Source organism: Phoca vitulina, unplaced genomic scaffold, assembly GCF_004348235.1.
Source record: "Phoca vitulina isolate PV1807 unplaced genomic scaffold, GSC_HSeal_1.0 scaffold18, whole genome shotgun sequence".
In the NCBI taxonomy this organism is placed as follows: Eukaryota; Metazoa; Chordata; class Mammalia; order Carnivora; family Phocidae; genus Phoca; species Phoca vitulina.
The window spans coordinates 32355652-32375033 of NW_022589721.1; the positions used below are offsets into that span (position 1 = coordinate 32355652).

Consider the following 19382-nt stretch of genomic DNA (forward strand, 5'->3'; position numbering starts at 1 on the left):
CTCTGAACAACACTTGAAAGCTCACTTCTTAAAGTAAACGAGCGCACGGAGTCTAAGGCGGAGAATGACGACCACACGCTCTGGCTGGTGGGGACAGTGGGTGGCTTCGCATGTCTCGCAGGCTGATCTGGCAGCCTTGCCTCCCCGGCACGCATGCCTTTGCTTGTGCTAGCCTCCCCACACTTAGTGCCCCTTTCCTTCTCTTCCACACGAGTGCTTCTCTTTCTGTGTGCGTGCCACCTGCCGGCCCCAGGCAAGCCCCGGCTCGGCCCCCGTCCTCCCTGCACGCCGTGTCACGGGCTTGAGGAGAGGCACCTTGCTTCAGTGTCTCTGGCACCTACAGCGGGGTGTGCCTCAAAGGAAGCAAGGCCCATTATCCTACCAACGTGAACGACATTCTGACGTTTTCCGACTTCTCGTCGTTCCAGAGTGAAGAGTGTATGCCAAAAATAACGCCTTAGTTCTGCATTTCTCGCCAGAAATTATGACATCATTACTAACAACAGCGCCGGGCATCATTTCTCCACACCTTAATATGTTTCTGGCATCCCCTCCTTGAAATTTACATATATTATCCTTACACCTTACATTTCTTTAAACACTTCTAAGATGCCACTGATTATAAAATACAACAGTATTTTTATATGACCAAAAATGGGGGAAAATACTGCCAACTAAGTTATGGCACCATCCTGTTACCTCTTGGAATTACTTTATTCTTACCAAGGGGTGCTTCCAAACGCATTCAGACAAGGAAGTAACACTGGGATGAACAAAGTCCATACGAGTGCAGGCAAGGAGGCTGCGGAAAACACGTCCCCAACTAACACCGACCATAAAATGCCACTGATTTAGGACACCAGTTCCAGAAAAGTTACAATGTGAAAAAACAGGCATCTTAGAATCTTTGAAAACTGAAATTTCCTTGACAGGATAAGCAACTGGCTCTCTGGGCCACACAGCGGATGAGCGAGGTCCCGGGAGGTGAAGCCACGTCAGTCGGACCCCAGAGCCCTTTCTAAACCATGTCACGCTATTTCCTGCTCTGGCGAAAAGCTCCTTCCTTCACCTGTCATCACTTAGGGCACTAGATGAAACAAACAGCAAGTAAACAGAAGAAAAAATAACACATACTTGATGTATGTTATTTTTAATCATCGGGGAAAAAAGGTCATAACCTTATCAGGGCATCTCTCCTGAAGTAGTTTAAAATCTAGCAGAGAACACTCGCACACAAGACTGCCCACAAGATCAATGTGCAAGTGTCATGGCAGAGACAGGAAGTGCAGGGAACACAGAGGAAGGGAGGTTATGTCTGGAAAACACACCAGCTACATAAGGCTTCATGAAGAGGGGACATTTCAGGTGACCCCAAAGGTTAGAATTTCACCCGGGGAGAGGGTGTTAGGACAACGTGTTCCAGGCGGAAAGAGTGACACCAGAAGAGTGGGGTGGGGAAGGAGTATCATCCATATGGAAAGGGGAGAGTGATTTAAAATTTGATGAAGTAGTTGAAGTAAGTAGTGCCGAATGAGCAAGGGCCACGCGGTCATAGTCGGAAGGTACCACAACAACCCCGGAGCAGGACAGCGACTGACTCGGAGCAGGCGGGAAGGCACAGAGTAGGTGTGAGAACAGATGCCACAGAAGACAAAGGATCAAACTTCCAAGCCTTGAGACAAGTCAGGAAGGAGGCTGGACTCCAGGACAATGAGGAAAACACCACGGTAGGTATTCTGGAGCTGAGAAGCTAGCACAGAACCAGAGGACAGGTCAACCATTTAAAGTCATTCACGTAGAAAGAACGAATGAGATGGCAGAGAGAAAGAGAGGAGAGAAGGAAGGAAAGAGCTAGGACTGCTCCCAGGGAGGGATGCAGAGATGGCATAGGGAGACAGAGAGGCCTGGAGAAGGGAGGGGGATTCAGACAGCGGGACCTCACAGGAGTCACCCCCAAAGCTGGCGCTCCATGTGAGCCCAGTGACTGTCGAATAAACCAAGAGGACGTCTCTGAAAGAGCGGTCAGGCAAGGGAAGGCAGATTAGCCTAAATACTCTGAAAAGAGCTAAGGCTAAGTCTGTTTTGTAGAGTATACGAAATATAATTTAAAAACACAAAACTTTTCAAAATACTCACCAAACATCCATACATCACTAGCTGAGGTAAAACGTCGAAAATTGATGGACTCTGGAGCCATCCACTTAATTGGCAATTTTCCTTTGGAAGCTAGAAGATTAATTTTAGAAAGTGAATTTTCCTTGTTATCTGCTCAAGGATCTAAGTTATAGCTAGCTGAGATTTTTAGTATCAAAACAAAAAGTTTTAATATCTGACCCTTTGGACTTTCTGTTTATTTGGAAGAACTACTTTTTGTTTCCTTGGTGTGGTGAGGTCTGGGGTGATCTGCTTAGCCTGTGGCAGGGAAATAAAGCACGGCAGCCCTCCTCTGGGCGGAGAGGCGGGGACGAGCGAGGGCGAGGCAGCCCTGTTAACTGGTGCTCCCAGCTTGCAGCTTGGTTATGCAACAGATCCTGACCCACCGGCTGGGACCTCTGCTGACGACACCCAGTCGCTTCTACAACCACCGCACCACTGTTCCTGGGGGAAATGTGTACATGCACATAACATCATCTCACACAGATTATAATCTTAAACCCTGAAAACAACTCATCTTGGTAGGTTCTATTTTCTTCAGAAAACGAGGTTCGGACACGTTAGGTGACTTACCTGAGGCCACCCCACCGCCAGGTGCCCGAGCGGGGGTTCAAGGCCAGAGGGGCTCAAGCTATCCTGCCCCGCCCCCTCCCCTTTCCATCCTCCCGCGGAGACAGGCTCCGGTCCTCCACTGCTCCGTGCATGTGAACACGTGACTATGAAAGCACTGTATGACTTCGGGAGCTACAAATTTTAGCGACCACGCAAAGGACACGAATATGGAATATGTAACGAGGACTGACAACTATACCTTCACTGGTATATAAAGAGCAGGACAGGCGATGGATGGAATGAAAATCTATACTTCTTAGGTGAGTCTAAATCGTCCTCCTCTTGAGGTCTAACAAACCTTCCTTCTGTGCCACAAAGGAAACTCACCACCTCACGGAACATTCCTTCAACTGCTGGCTTACAAGAGGAACAGCCCAGAGTACCTTTCCTCAAGGAGCTCTAATTCTAAAAGCTATGGTACGGGGTGTGACACAGACACTGAGTAAATGCCGGATGCCCTGGGAGCAGAGAAAGCCCACAGCTGAGCGGTGTGTCCGAGAAGGCAGCAGGGGCACGGGAGTCCACAGGGGAGGGAGCCCCGGGTCACGGAGGTGCCTGTGCTCTGCCAGCCTCGTCTGGACTTCCTTCTGTGAGCAACACGTGCCTTTGAGCACCTTCAATCAGGAGACAACTTCATTCGAGTCATTTCTTTTTTCCCCACTTAACTTCAAGCACCTTCATGACAAGTGAAGTCAAATCCTTTGTTCAATTCCTTCCAAACAAACTACTCTACACCTGTGTCCTGAATAAAGCATCCCCAACCTTTTGGGGGTGTTCTCCTGAAGCCTAATGGAATCTGCACTTACTGACCTGAGATGACAACAAATACATGAATTTGTCAACTGCTCATTTTAAATGCTGTCTACGTGATATGAAACCTCAGTCATCAAGCTGTTTGGAGGTCAGCTCTTTACCAGAAGTCCAGAACCTGGACCCGTCAGGGCTTGAGCTGGATAGGAAATGAATTTAAAAAGAGCAGAAAGCTGGCTTGGTCATTTTTATGTTAAATGACTAATTGAAATGAATGAACAACCCAAGAATTCTCCTTTCACATAGCAGAAAATCTCTGTTAAAATTGTTCCAAGCTGTAGTACACAGAAGACATATGGAAAGGGAAGTCATAAGCCATGGTATGAAACGAAGGAGACTAGTTTTATATGTAAAAATCTGGCCTCATTTTGCCACAATATAAGAATTTAAAAAACTGAGAAAGAAACTGGCTCTCGAAAGTGGTAGTAAGAATTAGAATATACACTAAGAGCATAATATGGATTTGTAATCCAAACCTTAGCTGAAATACTAGGAATATGAACATCTGTTAAAAAAAATATTTGTTCGGGGCGCCTGGGTGGCTCAGTCATTAAGCGTCTGCCTTCAGCTCAGGTCATAATCCCAGGGTCCTGGGATCGAGCCCCACATCGGGCTCCCTGCTCGGCGGGAAGCCTGCTTCTCCCTCTCCCACTCCCCCTGCTTGTGTTCCCTCTCTTGCTGTCTCTGTCAAATAAATAAATAAAATTTTTTAAAAAATAAAATAAAGTTTCTTTAAAAAAAAAAAAATATTTGTTCAATAATAATTTAAAGAACCATGTCAAACTGATTCCAAAATTGGCAAAATTAAAGAAGAATCACATGAGCTGGATTTCAGCTCTAAAACCAATTGATCAAAGTCTCTGGAGTAAGCAGATTGGAGATTTTTCAGTCTGACTGCTTCCACCGAGTCAACGTACCCAGCCCCACTTGTGTGAGGTGTCTATGTTTGCCATTTGAAGAACGTCGGGGCTGATTCCAATTTTTGGCTACTGGAAATAAAGTTGCAATGAACATTCCATATGCAGGTTCTGTGTGAATGTCAGCTTTCATTTCTCTGCGAGGAGTAAGTACCCAGGAGTGTAACTGCTGCGTTGTACGGCAGCTGCCCAGTTAACTTCTAAAGGATCTGTGAAACTCTTCCAGAGTGGCTGTACCATTTTACATTCTCACAAGCAATTTTTGAGTAATTCAGTTTCTCTGCATCTTTGCCAGCATTTGTTGTTACCACTAGTTTTAATTTTAGCCATTCTGACAAGTGTGCAATGCTACCTTGTTGTGGTCTGAGCCTCTGCCCGGGCTTCTCTGCCCTCCGCGTATCCTCTTCAGTAAAGCCTCTCTGTCCACTGTTTGTCCACGTCGTGTTCCTGGTTTCTGTTTTCCCTGCTGGATTCTGAGAGCTCACTGCACACTGTGGACACTAGTCCTTCGTGGAACGGCTTGTGGTGGCAGGCGGGCACGGTGCCTGGCAAACATCCTCCAGGTCTGCACCTTCCCTCTCCACCCTCTTAACAGGGTTTTTTGCGGAGCTAAAAGTTTTAATTTTGATAAGGTCCCATCTATCAAGTGTTTCTTTTTATGGATCATGTTTTTGGTGTCAAGTCTAAGGACCCTTTGTCTAGCCCTAGATCCCAAAGACTTACTCCTATGTTTTTCCTAAAAGTTTTATGGTTTATGTTTTATAATTAAGTCTATGATCCACTCTGAGTTAATGTGGGGTGAGTCAAGTGAGTCAAGCTGAGGTCCATTTTTTGTCTCTGGATGTCTGACTACTCCAGCCCCATGGATTGAAAAGGCTCTCTTTCTTCTACTGAACTTATTTTATGCCTCTGTCAAAAATCAGCTGAGCTTATTAGGACACAGCTTTTTAAGAAATAAAAAATCATTAAAGATTCTGAGCTTGGGGCGCCTGGGTGGCTCAGTTGGTTAGGCGACTGCCTTTGGCTCAGGTCATGATCCTGGAGTCCCAGGATCGAGTCCCGCATCAGGCTCCCTGCTCGGCGGGGAGTCTGCTTTGCCCTCTGACCCTCCCCCGTCTCATGCTCTCTCTCTCTATCTCATTCTCTCTCTCAAATAAATAAATAAAATCTTTAAAAAAAAAAAAAAAGATTCTGAGCTTATTGCCTCTTTATTGCTCTGATTCCTTACCTTTGTAATAAGTACTGTCTTCCATATATCGGGATAATCCAAAGTCTCCTAGTTTTACGCAATCATTAGAGGACACCAGAACATTCCGAGCAGCAATGTCCCTGATAAGGAAGAATTTGGGATAAGAAATTTTAATACAAGGAAAAAACAAACCCACAAACCCATCTATATTATATAAAGACATACTGATAGGTACTTTGAAAGACAGCTTATAGACAACGCAAACAGATTTATTACACACTGAAAAAAAGACACTCTTATGATTTAACTTCAAATATATTTCCTTTTGGCAGATATTTACTCATTAATACGATAATCAGTATTTTGAATGACAGCAAAGTATACTCTCAAATAACAAATATCTGAGAATAAGAAATAAAAAAGGAATTATTACTTTTCATATAATCATATTACCACCTGCATTAACAGACAGACAGGGATGCACGACTGGGATCTGTAACCCTGCTGCTACTAAAAGATCTCATCACCTAAAATAAAAGCCATCATCTAAACCCTTGTAAATGATTTTGCTCATGGAATTTATTTTCATGCTGGGTAATAAAGTAGTGGGCAAACTGTAAGGGCTTTCCCTTGCGTTCAAACTGGGGACCCGGATAAGAAACAGAAATTCCACAGAATGCCACAGATGTCACTCGTGACCCTCTGGGCGTGGAATTCCCAGGACCGTGTCTGTCTTAGTCTACATGCTCACTGCTCTAGGACCGTGTACAGTCTCTCAGTAGCATCTGCAGGAGAGAGAACTGGCCTGAGAGCAAACAAGTGTTTCCATGTGAGGAAAACCCTCTCACTGTGCGTACAAACAGGCCACGCGTCTGCCCTGGGCCGGGACAGGTGCCGCCTGGCCTTCCGGTACCGTCTACATACGACAGAGTCCAGCAGTACGAAGAGTCACAGGGCACAGTGAGTGTCTCCTCCCTCCGGTTTCCCCACTACCACCCCCTTCCCCTGTCCAGAGGGCAGCTTACCAGCTTTATGACTGATCTTACCTGTGCACAAATCTTTTGCTCTCCAGATACGCGAGAGCTGTACTAAGCTGATAGGCATATAGGATCAAAGACGCTAGGTCCAAACTGTACTTCCTCACTTGCAGAAATGACCTCAGCTTTTGGAACAGTGACCAAGATAAAAAAGAATTAGTGACAGAGAACAGAAATCAACAGCAAAGGAGCTACATTCAACAACACTGCCCATTTCCACACTTTTATGAGAATGGCTTCAATTCTCCCCTAAAACAAAGGGGCAGAATGAAACATACTAGCTCAGAAATTATGATTAATCATTCTCTATTTGAATCCTATTATAAAACTGAAATCTTCATGACTGTAGACAAATTTCTGAAAAAATACAGAAAGATGCTGCAAGGAAATGAATAGAAGTATGAACTACCGTAGATTAAGAGTTAGGGGGACAAACAGGCGGAGTCGGCCCTCACACGGCCAGCACGCCTGCACCCCACTTCGCTGTATCCCAGGCAGGTACGAGGAGGAAGGGGAGGCAAGACGTTCTCCCATCCTCCTCCAGGAAGTTTTGGGTACAAAAAGGTGTTGGTATTTACCCCACGGGGCTTATCAGTCCTATTACTACTGTCACGATCAGTTCAGCTAAATGCTAGCATGGCAAAGGAAGACAGATGACTGAACTCTAATTCTACAAAATCTATACATAAAGGAGAAAGTTTTAGTAATAAGTTTAAGCCAGGAAAACTGGCAAATTCTCCAAAAGCAAAAGTAGAAAAATACTGTGAACAAAAAATGTATGTAAGCACTCTGTTTGATTTGGAAAGGTGGGGCAGAGGAAGAAGAGATGTTGTAGAGACCTGAAGTCATTTCATCCAGCAAACTAGGTTATCAAGCGCAGAGGAGAGCAGCGGGGAGCCCGTAGGGCGAGGGAGGCAGAGGTTGTCACGCAGAGATGCAAGGACCCAAACTGCTCTCGGCTGCTAAGCAGAACCCCTAAATCTCCACGAAAAGCAAAACTGTGTTTGGTGTCCTTTAAAATTAGAGAAGGAATGTAACTAATGTTTCAGGCTAAATTACTGAGCTTTAGTACCAGTAAGTGAAGTGTAGACACCTGGAAAACTGACTTGTGCTCATGCGCAAGCATGCAGGCTACAGCGTGGCCCGGAGAACAGGTGCTGGGCCCAGCCTGCCCTGCCGAGGGTCTGATCCGCCAGGCCTGGGCGAGGGCCCAAGAATCTGGCTTCTAACAAGTTTCCAGGTGATGGTGACACCCTAAGTAAGGAATTTCTGTGTTCTGGAGAGAGTCAAATAAGGAGATCTGTCCATATGTGTTACTCACATTTTCAAAAGAAACTGTGACTAGTATCAGTTGGTCTGAAAGACACCATAAAATGAATTCTCAAACAGACTAAGTTACTGCAGATTTATGTAAACGCAGCATTAATTTATCTGAGTTCCATTAAGAGTGCCTCTTTCATCCTCGGATCCCTGGGCTAGCAGTAGGCAGCAGCACCAGAGAGGAAGAAAGCACCACTTGGTCACCACTGCCTTCAGGACTGAGTTAGGGCATGGCTTGGGAATTTAACCATGAAGACGCTAGTGTCTCTGAGCCCAAACCACAAGGGTACCCTTCACACACTCCCCTTTCTTAAACAAAGGACACCAAACACCCAGGGTGGGCTGAACGAACGCCAAGCACAAGACTATCGTTTCATTGACACTGTGACAAACGGGCTGGCAGTCGCCCTGCCAGGCCCGGTCCAAGGATCAGGGTACCTCTCCCAGCGTGCACAGCTCCATGATTATCCAGACAGGGTTCTCCGTGATGACACCAATCAGCTTCACAATGTGAGGGTGGTCAAACTGACGCATTGTTACTAGGGAAAAACAGTTGTCCGCGGTTATTCTTCTGATAGAGTAGTAGGTAAGGGGGGCTGATGTACTCTGTGTTTTCTTGGCCTAGGCGCTCTTTAGAAATAAACTAGTTGAGACAGAAGTCATTGCCAGGATTCGTCTCGTCCTTAAGATACCAGATACAGAGATACAGGAACAGGATTAAAAGACAGACTTTTTTCTTTTGATGAAAGTACAATATGATTTTGAGGAAAATGATACTGATCAAGTCAATATGACTTACTCTATGACTTATTAATTTATTGGACTGTTGGGTGGTAAATATTTCCTGAAATGGAAGGTAGAAGGCATTTGTTCCATGTCCATGTAATGAAGGACACCGAGATTCAATCACATGACCAGTGTCCCCTGAGCGCCTCTCATGGGTTCAGTACGATGCTGGGCACTGGGCCTGAGCAGTGAGCACAGCAGACAGGGTCCTAGCCCCGTGGAGCTTAAAGCCTAGAGAGGGGCAATACTAACTTCTAGGCAATGTTTCTTTAGTTTCAAACACTTAGGAAGGAGAAAACGTGGTCCTGTGACAAAGCCTCCTGAGGAAAAACTACTCTAAGCGCACGGTCAGGTGTGGAAGCAGGAAGGACATCGCAGCCTGAGGGCAGGTGGAAAGAGATGTGTACAAGCAGGACGAGGTCCTGGCTCTCCACGAGTGTGCACTCAGCAGAGAGCAGCTACCCACGCACGACCCTCCCTGCAGTCTCAGCCCGCACGTGTGAGCGGGGAGCCGAAGGGCAGCACTGCAGCAGGGGCGGGGCACCCGGCACGGTCCCGGCTCTCTCCCTGGTCTGCGAGCTCCCTCACGCGGGGACCGCGTCTGTCCTGCTCACCCCCAACTCTAGGGCCTGCTGGCACCCGGGCTGGACTCATTTCTACATCGGCCCAATCCCAGTGCCAACCGCATGGTGCCGAAGGAGACGGGGACAGTAAATCTGTCCACGCTCACACCCCAAACATCATGGCTTACCTGGCGCAACGTGTGGATATGAGCCTCTGCAGATACAGGCATTAATTTGCAAGGCAAGATAGTAACTGCAGTTGTCAGACAAGCCAGAATATTACTTTTCTTACTTCTTCAGAGACAGCTTGTATTTCACAGACAAAAAAAGTCACATGGAGTTCCACAGAAATTTCTAGAAACTTACAGGCTTCTTGAAGGAATTTCTCTCTCACGCTGTCCGAAGTACAGTTTTTACATGTTTTAATTGCAACCGCCAAAGCTGGATTCTCCTGTGTTAGGGAAATTTCAGAATCACACACACATGCAAAAAGAGCTTCTCTTTATGAATCAGTGGGCACGTTCATGAAAAGCTGTGTGTTTGGCAACTATGTGGATTCTGGACCAGACAGAATCAGAACTGAAAATCTCAAGAGAGGAACACTTCAAATACTCTACAAAATCCCCAGAAAAAAAGTCCAGGCACGTTAACATGTTGTAGGTAATTCATTCACTCATCGTGCCACAAACATTCACTTCCTGCTACGTGCCAGGCAGCCTTCCAGATGCTCAGGATACATCACTGAACAAAAGGCAGCGAAGTTCCCTGTTCTGCTCAAGGTTACCTTCCCACTAAGAACTGACAACACACACAAGAAACCAGCTGATCACAGGGTACCTTAGAGGGTAGCAGTGCTGTGGACAAGGAAGGAGCGTGTCAGGATATGTGAGGCAGAGACCAGGACGGAAAAACCAAAGGAGGGAGGGAGGGACTGGCCGAGAGCTGGCCAGGGGCACAGCCGGGGTCATGGATGCTCTGGGACCTAAGGGCTGGTGTAGTGACAGGCTGGCGGCTGGGACAAGCTTGGGGCAGGGTGGGGTGCTGAGACCCTGAGTTCAGGTTTCTGGTGAGACAAAGGGAAGAGGCAGCTCAGCTAGGACTAGGACGTGAGGGGCATGAGATGGCAGCGAGCCAGCGTGGCACACAGGAGAGCGGGGAAGGAGAATCTGGGCGGAGTTCAGGGTCAGATTCGGGCTGGAGGAGATCCTCAGGGCTGGGGGCATGAGCACTGCACCCGGGCACGCTGCAGCGCGGGAGGTCAGGGAGAAGGGGAGACACACAGCAGACTAAGAGGGTGACCGGCAAGGTGGAGAGAAACCAAGAAGGCGTGTGGACCTGCTTGCCCAAGAAGCTGACACTTTCTTGAACGAGTTCAAAAGACAGAGCTTAAGAAAGACAAGAAATGAGGTCATTCCAAGCCTTGACGGAATACCATGCATGATTATAATTAGCAACTTAATTGCTCATCTCATCCTTGGCTCTATGTTGTCTTTGCCAGAACTATCACATATTCTTCACACTGGAGATTTTCGTAAGGTGCCTCGCATTCTGTTAAGGAGGCAGGAGAGAGGAGGAGGACAGGACGGAAGAGAAAGAAGCGGGAGAACGTGGCGAATGGACACCCTCACCAGAGGATCCCGAGAGGGGAGGAGGAGACGAAGGCGCCATCACACAGGTGTGAGGAGCATTCAGCCACGAGGCCCCAGAGGAGGGCTGTAGAGTCTTGCTGTCTTTAGTTTTCTCAGTAGGTTTTGAACCTTTCTGTCCTTTTTGTAAATTATCTCACTGGGCCTACAGGTTATCTGTAAGAGAGCCTAACAAGGTACAGAGGGGTCCAGGATACCCATCTTATAGACAGGTCAGCAAAGGCTGACAGGTTCAGCGGCTTGCCCAAGGTCATCCTGCTGTAAGTGGCATGTCCCCTCTGCAACAGGGACTGGGGCAGAGTGTATGTGACGAGCAGCAGTGGGGGACAACAGCTCGGGATGGATGTCACAAGACCCGGCTCTGAAGCGGTGCCCACGCTAGATTCTCGAGTGTTGATGAAGCCTGGATTTGCCAAGGTCTCTCAGAAGAGTCCTTGCTACTGGATCGTGAGTCGCTGTCCATGTCAACAGCAGCCTCAGGCAGAAAAGACTGGCCAGGAGGACAGTGGGAAGACAAGACATTGCTTCCTGTCTCTTCAGGGCAGGAACATCCCAGGGCTCAATCCCAGGGCCAGCTCGACTCGAGGCGACCTCACTGAGCACCAAGTCCTACCTCTACACTGACTTCCAAATTCTCTCTCCAGTCCTCACTTCGGCTTTCAGCCCAGACTGATATCCAACCCTCCCATTACCTGTCTTGATGAGGATGTAGCAAAGTTACTTTAAACTTGATACGACCTAAACAAGACTCCAGATATCCCACTATGATGGTTCATTTTATGTGTCAAGGTGACTGGGCCACAGCGTGTCCAGATATTTGGTCAAGCATATTCTGAGTGTTTCTGGATGGATTTAACAATCGCTTCTTGGCCTTTTGGCTAAGATCAAGTGTGGATGGATTTAACACGCAAACTGATAGACTGAGTGAAGCAGGTTGCCCTCCCTAATGTGGTGGGCCTCATCTGATCAGCTGAAGGCCTGAATAGAACAAAAAGCTGATCCTCTCCTAAGTAAGAGGAAATTCCTCCTGCCCAATTACCTTTGAGCTGGGACACTGCTTTCTTTCCTCCCCTTTGGACTACACCTGCACTGGCTATGTTGGGTCTCAGGCCTTCAGACACAGACCGGAAATAAGAAACCACCAGCTCTCGGGGTCTCTAGCTGGCCAGCTGCAGATCTGAGGAGCATCAGCTTCCAGGATCACACGAGCCAATTCCCAACACATCTGTCTTGAAGGCACCGCACCCACAGCCTAGGGCTTCTGTTTTCCTGGGGAGCCCTCACTAAGATACCCACCACCAGACGCATTTCCTCCTTAGCCTTCTCCACCTCACTCGAGACACGAAGTCACACGGATGCTTAAGGTCAACAATCTAGCGGTCAGTTCTGATTCCTCAGTTTCCCTCAGCTCCCACAGATCCAACAATCCAGGGGCAAGACCGGTGTTCCCTACCTACAGCGTGCATCCGGAATCTGCCCACGCGGCCTCTGCCACTGCTGCTGGCTCACTCACTGCCTCTACCCCCACCAGCACCACCTCGCCCCGAAGCTCCTTTCCTAGCGGCAATGTGTGCCCTTCCGCACCCACTCTCCCCGAGGCACCTCCTATCCCCAGGACACTGGAGAAAAAGCCCAGCCCTCTGCCGTGGCCCCCCCCGGGTCCCTCTTTACTCAGACCTCTCACACCCAGCCTTATTTTCTATGCTCCAACATCATTTCCCGTGGCTGCCCTTCTTGTTCTGCCTGACTGGAAAGCTCTTCCCCCGGGAAGCTGCGCTGAGATCCTTGGTCAAACCGTCCCGTCTAAAACAGCGCCCAGCCGCCTGCCCTGCTCTCTAGCTCCCTGCCGCTCTGCACAACCCTCACGACAAGCTCCGAGCACAGAACTGTCTGCGCCACAGGCCTCTCAGGTTATTGCAATGTCACTATTCTACACATTTTTATTATATATTACAATATACACATAATGTACATTGTCATTTACATCATTACTACTTCCCATCACTGAAGTGTAAGTTTCAAGACATAGGTACCTTGTTGTCTTGTTTGCCAAGAAGTTCCCCTTACAACAGTACTGAATTCACAGTAGGTGCTCAATACGTATCTGCAGAGTTAGTGAACGCTATTAAAACCTTTCTTTTGAATGCAGATGCCATTTACAAGTCAGCTGTGGTGTATCTTAAAAATACCTTAAACTGTATTAATTTTAGATCTCACACTAATTGCACACCATATGATTCCAGAATACTAAACATTTTCAAACAAGAGAAATATAAACAGCAAAATGACTCTAACACAGCTGTGGGTCACTTTCTTAACCTGCAGAGGAGGCATGCCTGCTTGCAGGATTCCAGGTGGTGATGGTGGCCTGGTCCCTGCAGGATAGTCGCTGCTACCACAGAGTGTCTGTCTGCTAAATGTCCGGGCTTAGAGCCTTCTTAGAAGCGCTAGCCATACACCTCGCTAAGATGTAACTACTCTGCTTTGAATGAGTTAGTCTTTGTCTTCCTTAACTAGATGGTGAACTTCTTTAGGACCAGGACCATGAATTCTACCTCCATCTAAACACAGGGCCAATTGGTATAATCTAGAAATGACACAAAATGTCCTTTTTAACAGGAATTCTGAATAACAACAACAGAAACTTCTGTAAGACCACAAAACCATCATCAATCCTGTGAATTCATACTCAAATATTGTCCATGATGCTTTAAGCAAGACAGTCTGAAGACATGCAAAAAAAGTACTGCTCTCTAAAACTCAGAGCTTCAAATGGATGCTGGACCTAAGATTCCGCGGGGAGCACATGTATAAAGGGCCATATGTGAACAGAACCAGGGTCTCGTCATCTGTCCACGGAGTAGCACTTGTGGCTGTCAGCCCCCAAACTGGACAGCAGAAGCCTGGGGAATGCTGAGCATCAGAGGGGCTGGTCACAGAGATCAGAATGTTGGAGAAGTCAGTTCAAAGTGAGCAAGACCAGAACCTAAGCAAAGCTGGTTTCTTGTTTTTGTTTTTTGCCTAAAAAACCTTTAAAAAGAGGCAGATTCAAACATAGCTGCGTTATTGCTCAAGGTGAGACTTTAAAAAACCTTTAAAATATAAGCAATATTTAGGGGAGAGAGAGGTCTATTCTTTTCTTTTTTTTTTTTAAATATATTTATTTATTTATTTGAGAGAGTGAGAATGAGAGAGAGAGAGTACATGACAGGGGGGAGGGTCAGAGGGAGAAGCAGGCTCCCCACTGAGCAGGGAGCCCAATGCGGGACTCGATCCCGGGACTCCAGGATCATGACCTGAGCCGAAGGCAGTCGCCTAACCAACTGAGCCACCCAGGCGCCCGAGAGGTCTTTTCAATGTCCCTGAAAATACCACATTGTCGTCCAATATGCCTCCATAAAAGATATGATTAGGCTCTGAATTATTAACAACCAGTGGACCTTTAAAAGACTTAAATAAATCCAGAGAAGGGCTATTCTGGGATTCATTAAGAGAAAAAGAGATTTAAAAGCAGATTTTTTAAGGCTAAGATAATAATGATGAAAGAATGTGCAAGTGATCAGCAGAGGTTCAAATAATAAGAAAGAAGCCCGATCACCCTGCCAAATGAAGGCAACAGTGCGTGTGAATGAGCCTCTACACTGGCCCTGAGAATGAACTCCAGGTCCCCATGTGTAGCCCACCCGACCCCGTCTCCTCTCCTTCCGTGGCCCTCCCCGCACACACCACTGCGGCCACACTGGCCTCCTGTGGACTGCTCCCTTCTTGCTTCAGGGCTCTGCTGCGGGTCACCTATCAGAAGGCCTTCTTCTACCATCTCACGGGGAGAGCACCCCAACCTCCTCTTGCCCATGCTTTTTTCTCAGAGCACTTCTTCCCCGCTCGACATTCAGTGTATTTGTTTTTGTCTGTTCCTTTCTGTCTCAGAGCGATTTAAGTTCCATGAGAGCAGAAATTGTGCCTGTTTTGTTCATTTTCATGTCCCCACCACTTCACTGTCACATGGTAGGTGACTGAGAAATTGTTGCTGAAATAATTACTGGAGTCTCCAGTGGCAGGTTCCTGGCCGTGACATGTGTGCTGAGCTGCAGTCTGATGCATTAGTAAAAATCCTTGAAGAAATGTTACTTATCTTATAGAACACTAAAGAACATAATCTGGAAAAAGGACTTAATAGGAGCCCCAAGAAATGAGTAGATTCCTTTGCACTATAAAATTAGACACCCACATTAAAAACAAAATAAACACTCACGTACAACATATATCAGGAAGATACTCAACAAAAAGTGTGAACCCTGGTATTTTTCTGGGGGCTGGGACTCATTCAACAAATATTTAATAAACACTAGACAATGGATATTAAAAAAAATGTTCTCTTGTATTTTCACAACTGAAATGGATTATTTTATTTATTTATTTATTTTTTAGATTTTTATTTATTTGACAGAGACACAGTGAGAGAGGGAACACAAGCAGGTGGAGTGGGCGAGGGAGAAGCAGGCCTCCCGCTGAGCAGGGAGCCTGATTCGGGGCTCAGGCATCCTCCCAAACACTGGGATCATGACCTGAGCCGAAGGCAGACGCTTAACGACTGAGCCACCCAGGCGCCCCTGGATTAGTTATTTTAAAAATGCATGAAATCAAGCCCATGAACCCTGCCATTATCTGTGTGGTCCTGGTAAGTCACTGAATTCTAGAGACTGCAGGGAGCTCCGAGGGTACCGAGTTCAACTGCCAAGAAGCCGCACCTCCCTCCCATCTCAGGTGGGTGCAGCCAAGTCTAAGAGTTAGGAAGTCTTTGAGTAACCTTAGATCCAGGGCTTTTTCTACTGCATTTTGCCCCAAAGAACAGAGTTAGGAGAATTAGGAAGATAACACAGAGTAAAAAAAAAAAAAAAACAACTAAAGAGAAGTTAACAGCTAGAAATACATAATAAATGATAGAATTGTATATAAGTACAAAGGCAGAGGCTTTCAAAACTGAAGTTTTAAAAAATGGAACCTCTAAATTGTTTAGTGACATTGGTGGCAATTGTCTGTTGTTCCTGACAGAAACAAAAAACAAAAAAAGCCCCTTTAGCTATCTGGTTACAAAAGTAATGATCACTATGTCACTAGTGCACGTATGAAGGATGTGAAAAAGTGACAGATATGGAGTTACTATGGAAAAATGCCATTTGCAGTTTCCAAAGCAGGGGTGACACAGAAGGTCAATCATCTGTGTTACTATAGACCTTCCTTGACTCAAGATGGAGTTACGTCCGGATAAACCCACCGTAAGTTGAAAACATCCTAAGCTGAAAGTGCGTGTGAGACACCTACCCTCCCAAACAACACAGCTGAGCCGCACCCCCCTTACCCATGCGGGGAAGCGTTCACACGGGCCTGCAGTTGGGCAGAGCCATTTCACACAAAGTGTATTTTATAATGAAGTGTTGACAGCTCATGCGATTTATTGAATCCTCTACTGAAACTGACAAACAGAAGGGCCGTGTGGACACAGAATGGCTGTCAGTCCGTCGGTGATGGGCCCTCACGGCCGCGGCCGCCACCCTGCATAAGGACAGGGGATGTGTGTGCCCCTGGCCTTCAACAGGATCCAAGTTCAAAATTCCAAGCATGGTTTCTACTGCATGCAAGTCGCTTTTGCACCATCATAAAGTCGAAAAACTGTAAGCTGACCCACCTTTAAGTACAACCACTGTAAGTCAGGGGCAGTCTGTGCGCTCTTATTAGCGCCATCTGTATACACCTGTTACTATTCTAGTTAAAAAAGTTTCTTGGGCAAGTATGTACTATTATTTTATCTCTCTCTTTTTTTAAAGTAGGCTCCATGCTAAGTGTGGAGCCCAACGTGGGGCTGGAACTCACAACCCTGAGATCAAGGCCTGAGCTGAAATCGAGTGGGACATTTAACCAACTGAGCCACCCTCTATTTTAAAATGCTGTTTTAAAATTACTGATCTAATAAAAACACACACGATAACCAGTGCTGGTAGGGATGCAGAGAAATGGGCACCCTTACCCGCTGCTGCTCAGAATGGAAATGGACAGCTTCTTTGGAGACAGTCTGGCAGTTAGTCAAAGAGTGGAACGGTTACCACGTGACCCAGGAATTCCGCTCCCAGGTGTCCACTCGAGAACTGAAAACCACTCACACACGAACTGTGCAGCGGTGCTCACAGAGGCGTTACTCGCAACAGCTAAGACACGGTAACACCCCACATGACCGTCAACGGGAAAACGGACAAAAAGTGGTCTATCCATACGATCGAATGTTATTTAGCAGTGACAAGAAATGAAGTCCTGATACACGCTACAATGTGGATGACCCCTGAAAACATGCCAACTGGAAGAACCCATCATGAAAGGCCACATATCATATGAGTCCACTGACATGAAGCATCCAGAACAGGCCAATCTACAGAGGCAGAAAGCAGATGAGTGCTTGCCAGGGGCCGCGGGGGAAGGTGATATGGGAGTGACTGCTAATGGATGTGGGGACTTCCTTCTGGGGCAAAGAAAATGTTCTAGAATGGACTGGGCAGTGGACTGTACAGCTCTAGCAATATTCTAAGAAAACCACTGAATTTTATGTTTTAAAGAAGTGAATTTTATAGTATGTGATTTATACCTCAAGAAAGCTCTTATTAAAGAAAAAATTTTAAAAATGTGTTGATCTCTTTTGGAGGGCAGTTTGGGGCAAACGAATATTCTTTTCTTGAGGACGCAGGTAAGCAGGAATACCGGCCACCTGCTGTTGATGCTGGTCATCTATTTGTCGATTCTGTGCAATGGAACAATCACTGTGGAATCTGTTACTGAGGAGAGAGGCTGAGAGATTAAAATGAATAAAAGACAGACCCAGCCCTCTAAGAGCTTAGTGTGCCATTTTTCCGTTTCTGAATATAGCAAGTAGGCGGACATGTATGACGAGCTTTGTAAAAGACAAGCTCAAAGAACTGAGGACTCGTGAAGACAAACAAGAGGCAACAGTCAAAAGTAGCTCAGGTTTCTGGTCGCCGCAGGGGACTTACTGGGCTCATATAGACGCCTTGATGGACGTCTCCAAACTGGCCTTCCCCGATGCACCGTCCAAGCTCGATTCTTTCTCTCTGAATCTCATAATCCCTGGCTGCAAAACACGATATACGTAAGTACAATATTCCAAATGTCGAAATTACACTTGACGCGCTTTTCGTTTCATTATCATCCATGAGTACAAATCGCACTGGTGGCACATCATTCTATGAAAATGCTTTAAACAGAGTGGAATTCTCTTAAACGGTATTTTTAAAGGAATTACATAAACTGTTATGGCATCGCGTGAACTACCAAAACCATGTGAGTTCTATTAAAGGTAGATTTTTCGTATTTTTAATGTTGATTTAGTTTATATCTGATAGTTTTCTAAACAGTTTCTCCAAGCAGTATTATATGCTTATGTAATCAGTGCTATTAGTTTAAGTATTAATATATGAAAGGCTAAAAACACAGTTATTTAAAGCAATTATTTAACAAATAACTGGTTTGAAAATATGGAGGCAACAAAAAAACTGTGTCACGAGAAACTTTATGTTTTAAAAGTTTAAGAGTTTTCCACTTTCTTATGATCCTATCTATATTATTCACAGAGCTAAAAGAGTTTAAAGAGGTCACTTCTAAAAACTAATTTCAAAATCAGGTGACTTGGAGTCAAGGCTGAACATATCACATTATACATGAAGAGTATTTTATATTTTTGAGAGCATTTGCCTCCAATTAATGTATTAAGTTATTGTGATTTTATACAAAACCAATTATTTAGTAGGCTGCTGAGGCACACGGAAGTAAAATACCCATTAGAAACCTCGTCAATAGATTCTAATCCAATGAACCACTTAGTATTTTGATTTCCTCCAGCCGGGAAACCTGTGTGCACAACCCACACTGTGCGCACTCCATTAGTGTAGCCACCAACAGAATAAAACGATAGCCAAATATTTCCAAATCTCTCCCTGGTTTATAAAATTCTAAACCGTACAGAAAAATCCAACCCAAATTTTAGATGGTTCTTTTCCTCTTTAAAATCACTTTAGCTACTAGTAGTTCCATTGGTTTAACAGCATGAATAAACCAATGGAAAGTAGTTTAAAGATAAAAGTTAACTGAAAACTGAAACATCCCACATCATTCCATAGGTTGCAATTGCAAGCAAATGCAGTTATTTTAAAGGAATCCTGTTACCTTCATCTATTCCATAGCTTTCTGTATTGCAATTAAGGGAGAAAAAAATTGAAGACCTTGCTTAGAAATAACTAATAGCAATTAGGTTAACAACAACAAACTCCAAGAGTGCATTTCAACAT

At 45.8% G+C, this 19382-nt stretch overlaps 1 protein-coding gene across 16 annotated transcripts in view; it reads right to left on the reverse strand.

The window, feature by feature from the left end:
- Positions 1-19382, reverse strand: part of PTK2 (protein tyrosine kinase 2) — a 259862-nt gene that overhangs the window by 52468 nt on the left and 188012 nt on the right. For 10 of the 16 annotated variants that reach the window (XM_032415592.1, XM_032415591.1, XM_032415581.1 and 7 more), the window contains 7 exons: positions 19261-19281; positions 18072-18169; positions 9755-9839; positions 8478-8578; positions 6729-6844; positions 5722-5822; positions 2137-2226 (listed from right to left, as the gene is read on the reverse strand). In XM_032415592.1, coding sequence (XP_032271483.1) covers positions 2137-2226; positions 5722-5822; positions 6729-6844; positions 8478-8578; positions 9755-9839; positions 18072-18169; positions 19261-19281 — 612 coding nt within the window. The remainder of the gene's footprint in view (positions 1-2136; positions 2227-5721; positions 5823-6728; positions 6845-8477; positions 8579-9754; positions 9840-18071; positions 18170-19260; positions 19282-19382) is intronic. The other 6 variants (XM_032415584.1, XM_032415583.1, XM_032415590.1 and 3 more) reach the window with 1 other exon arrangement.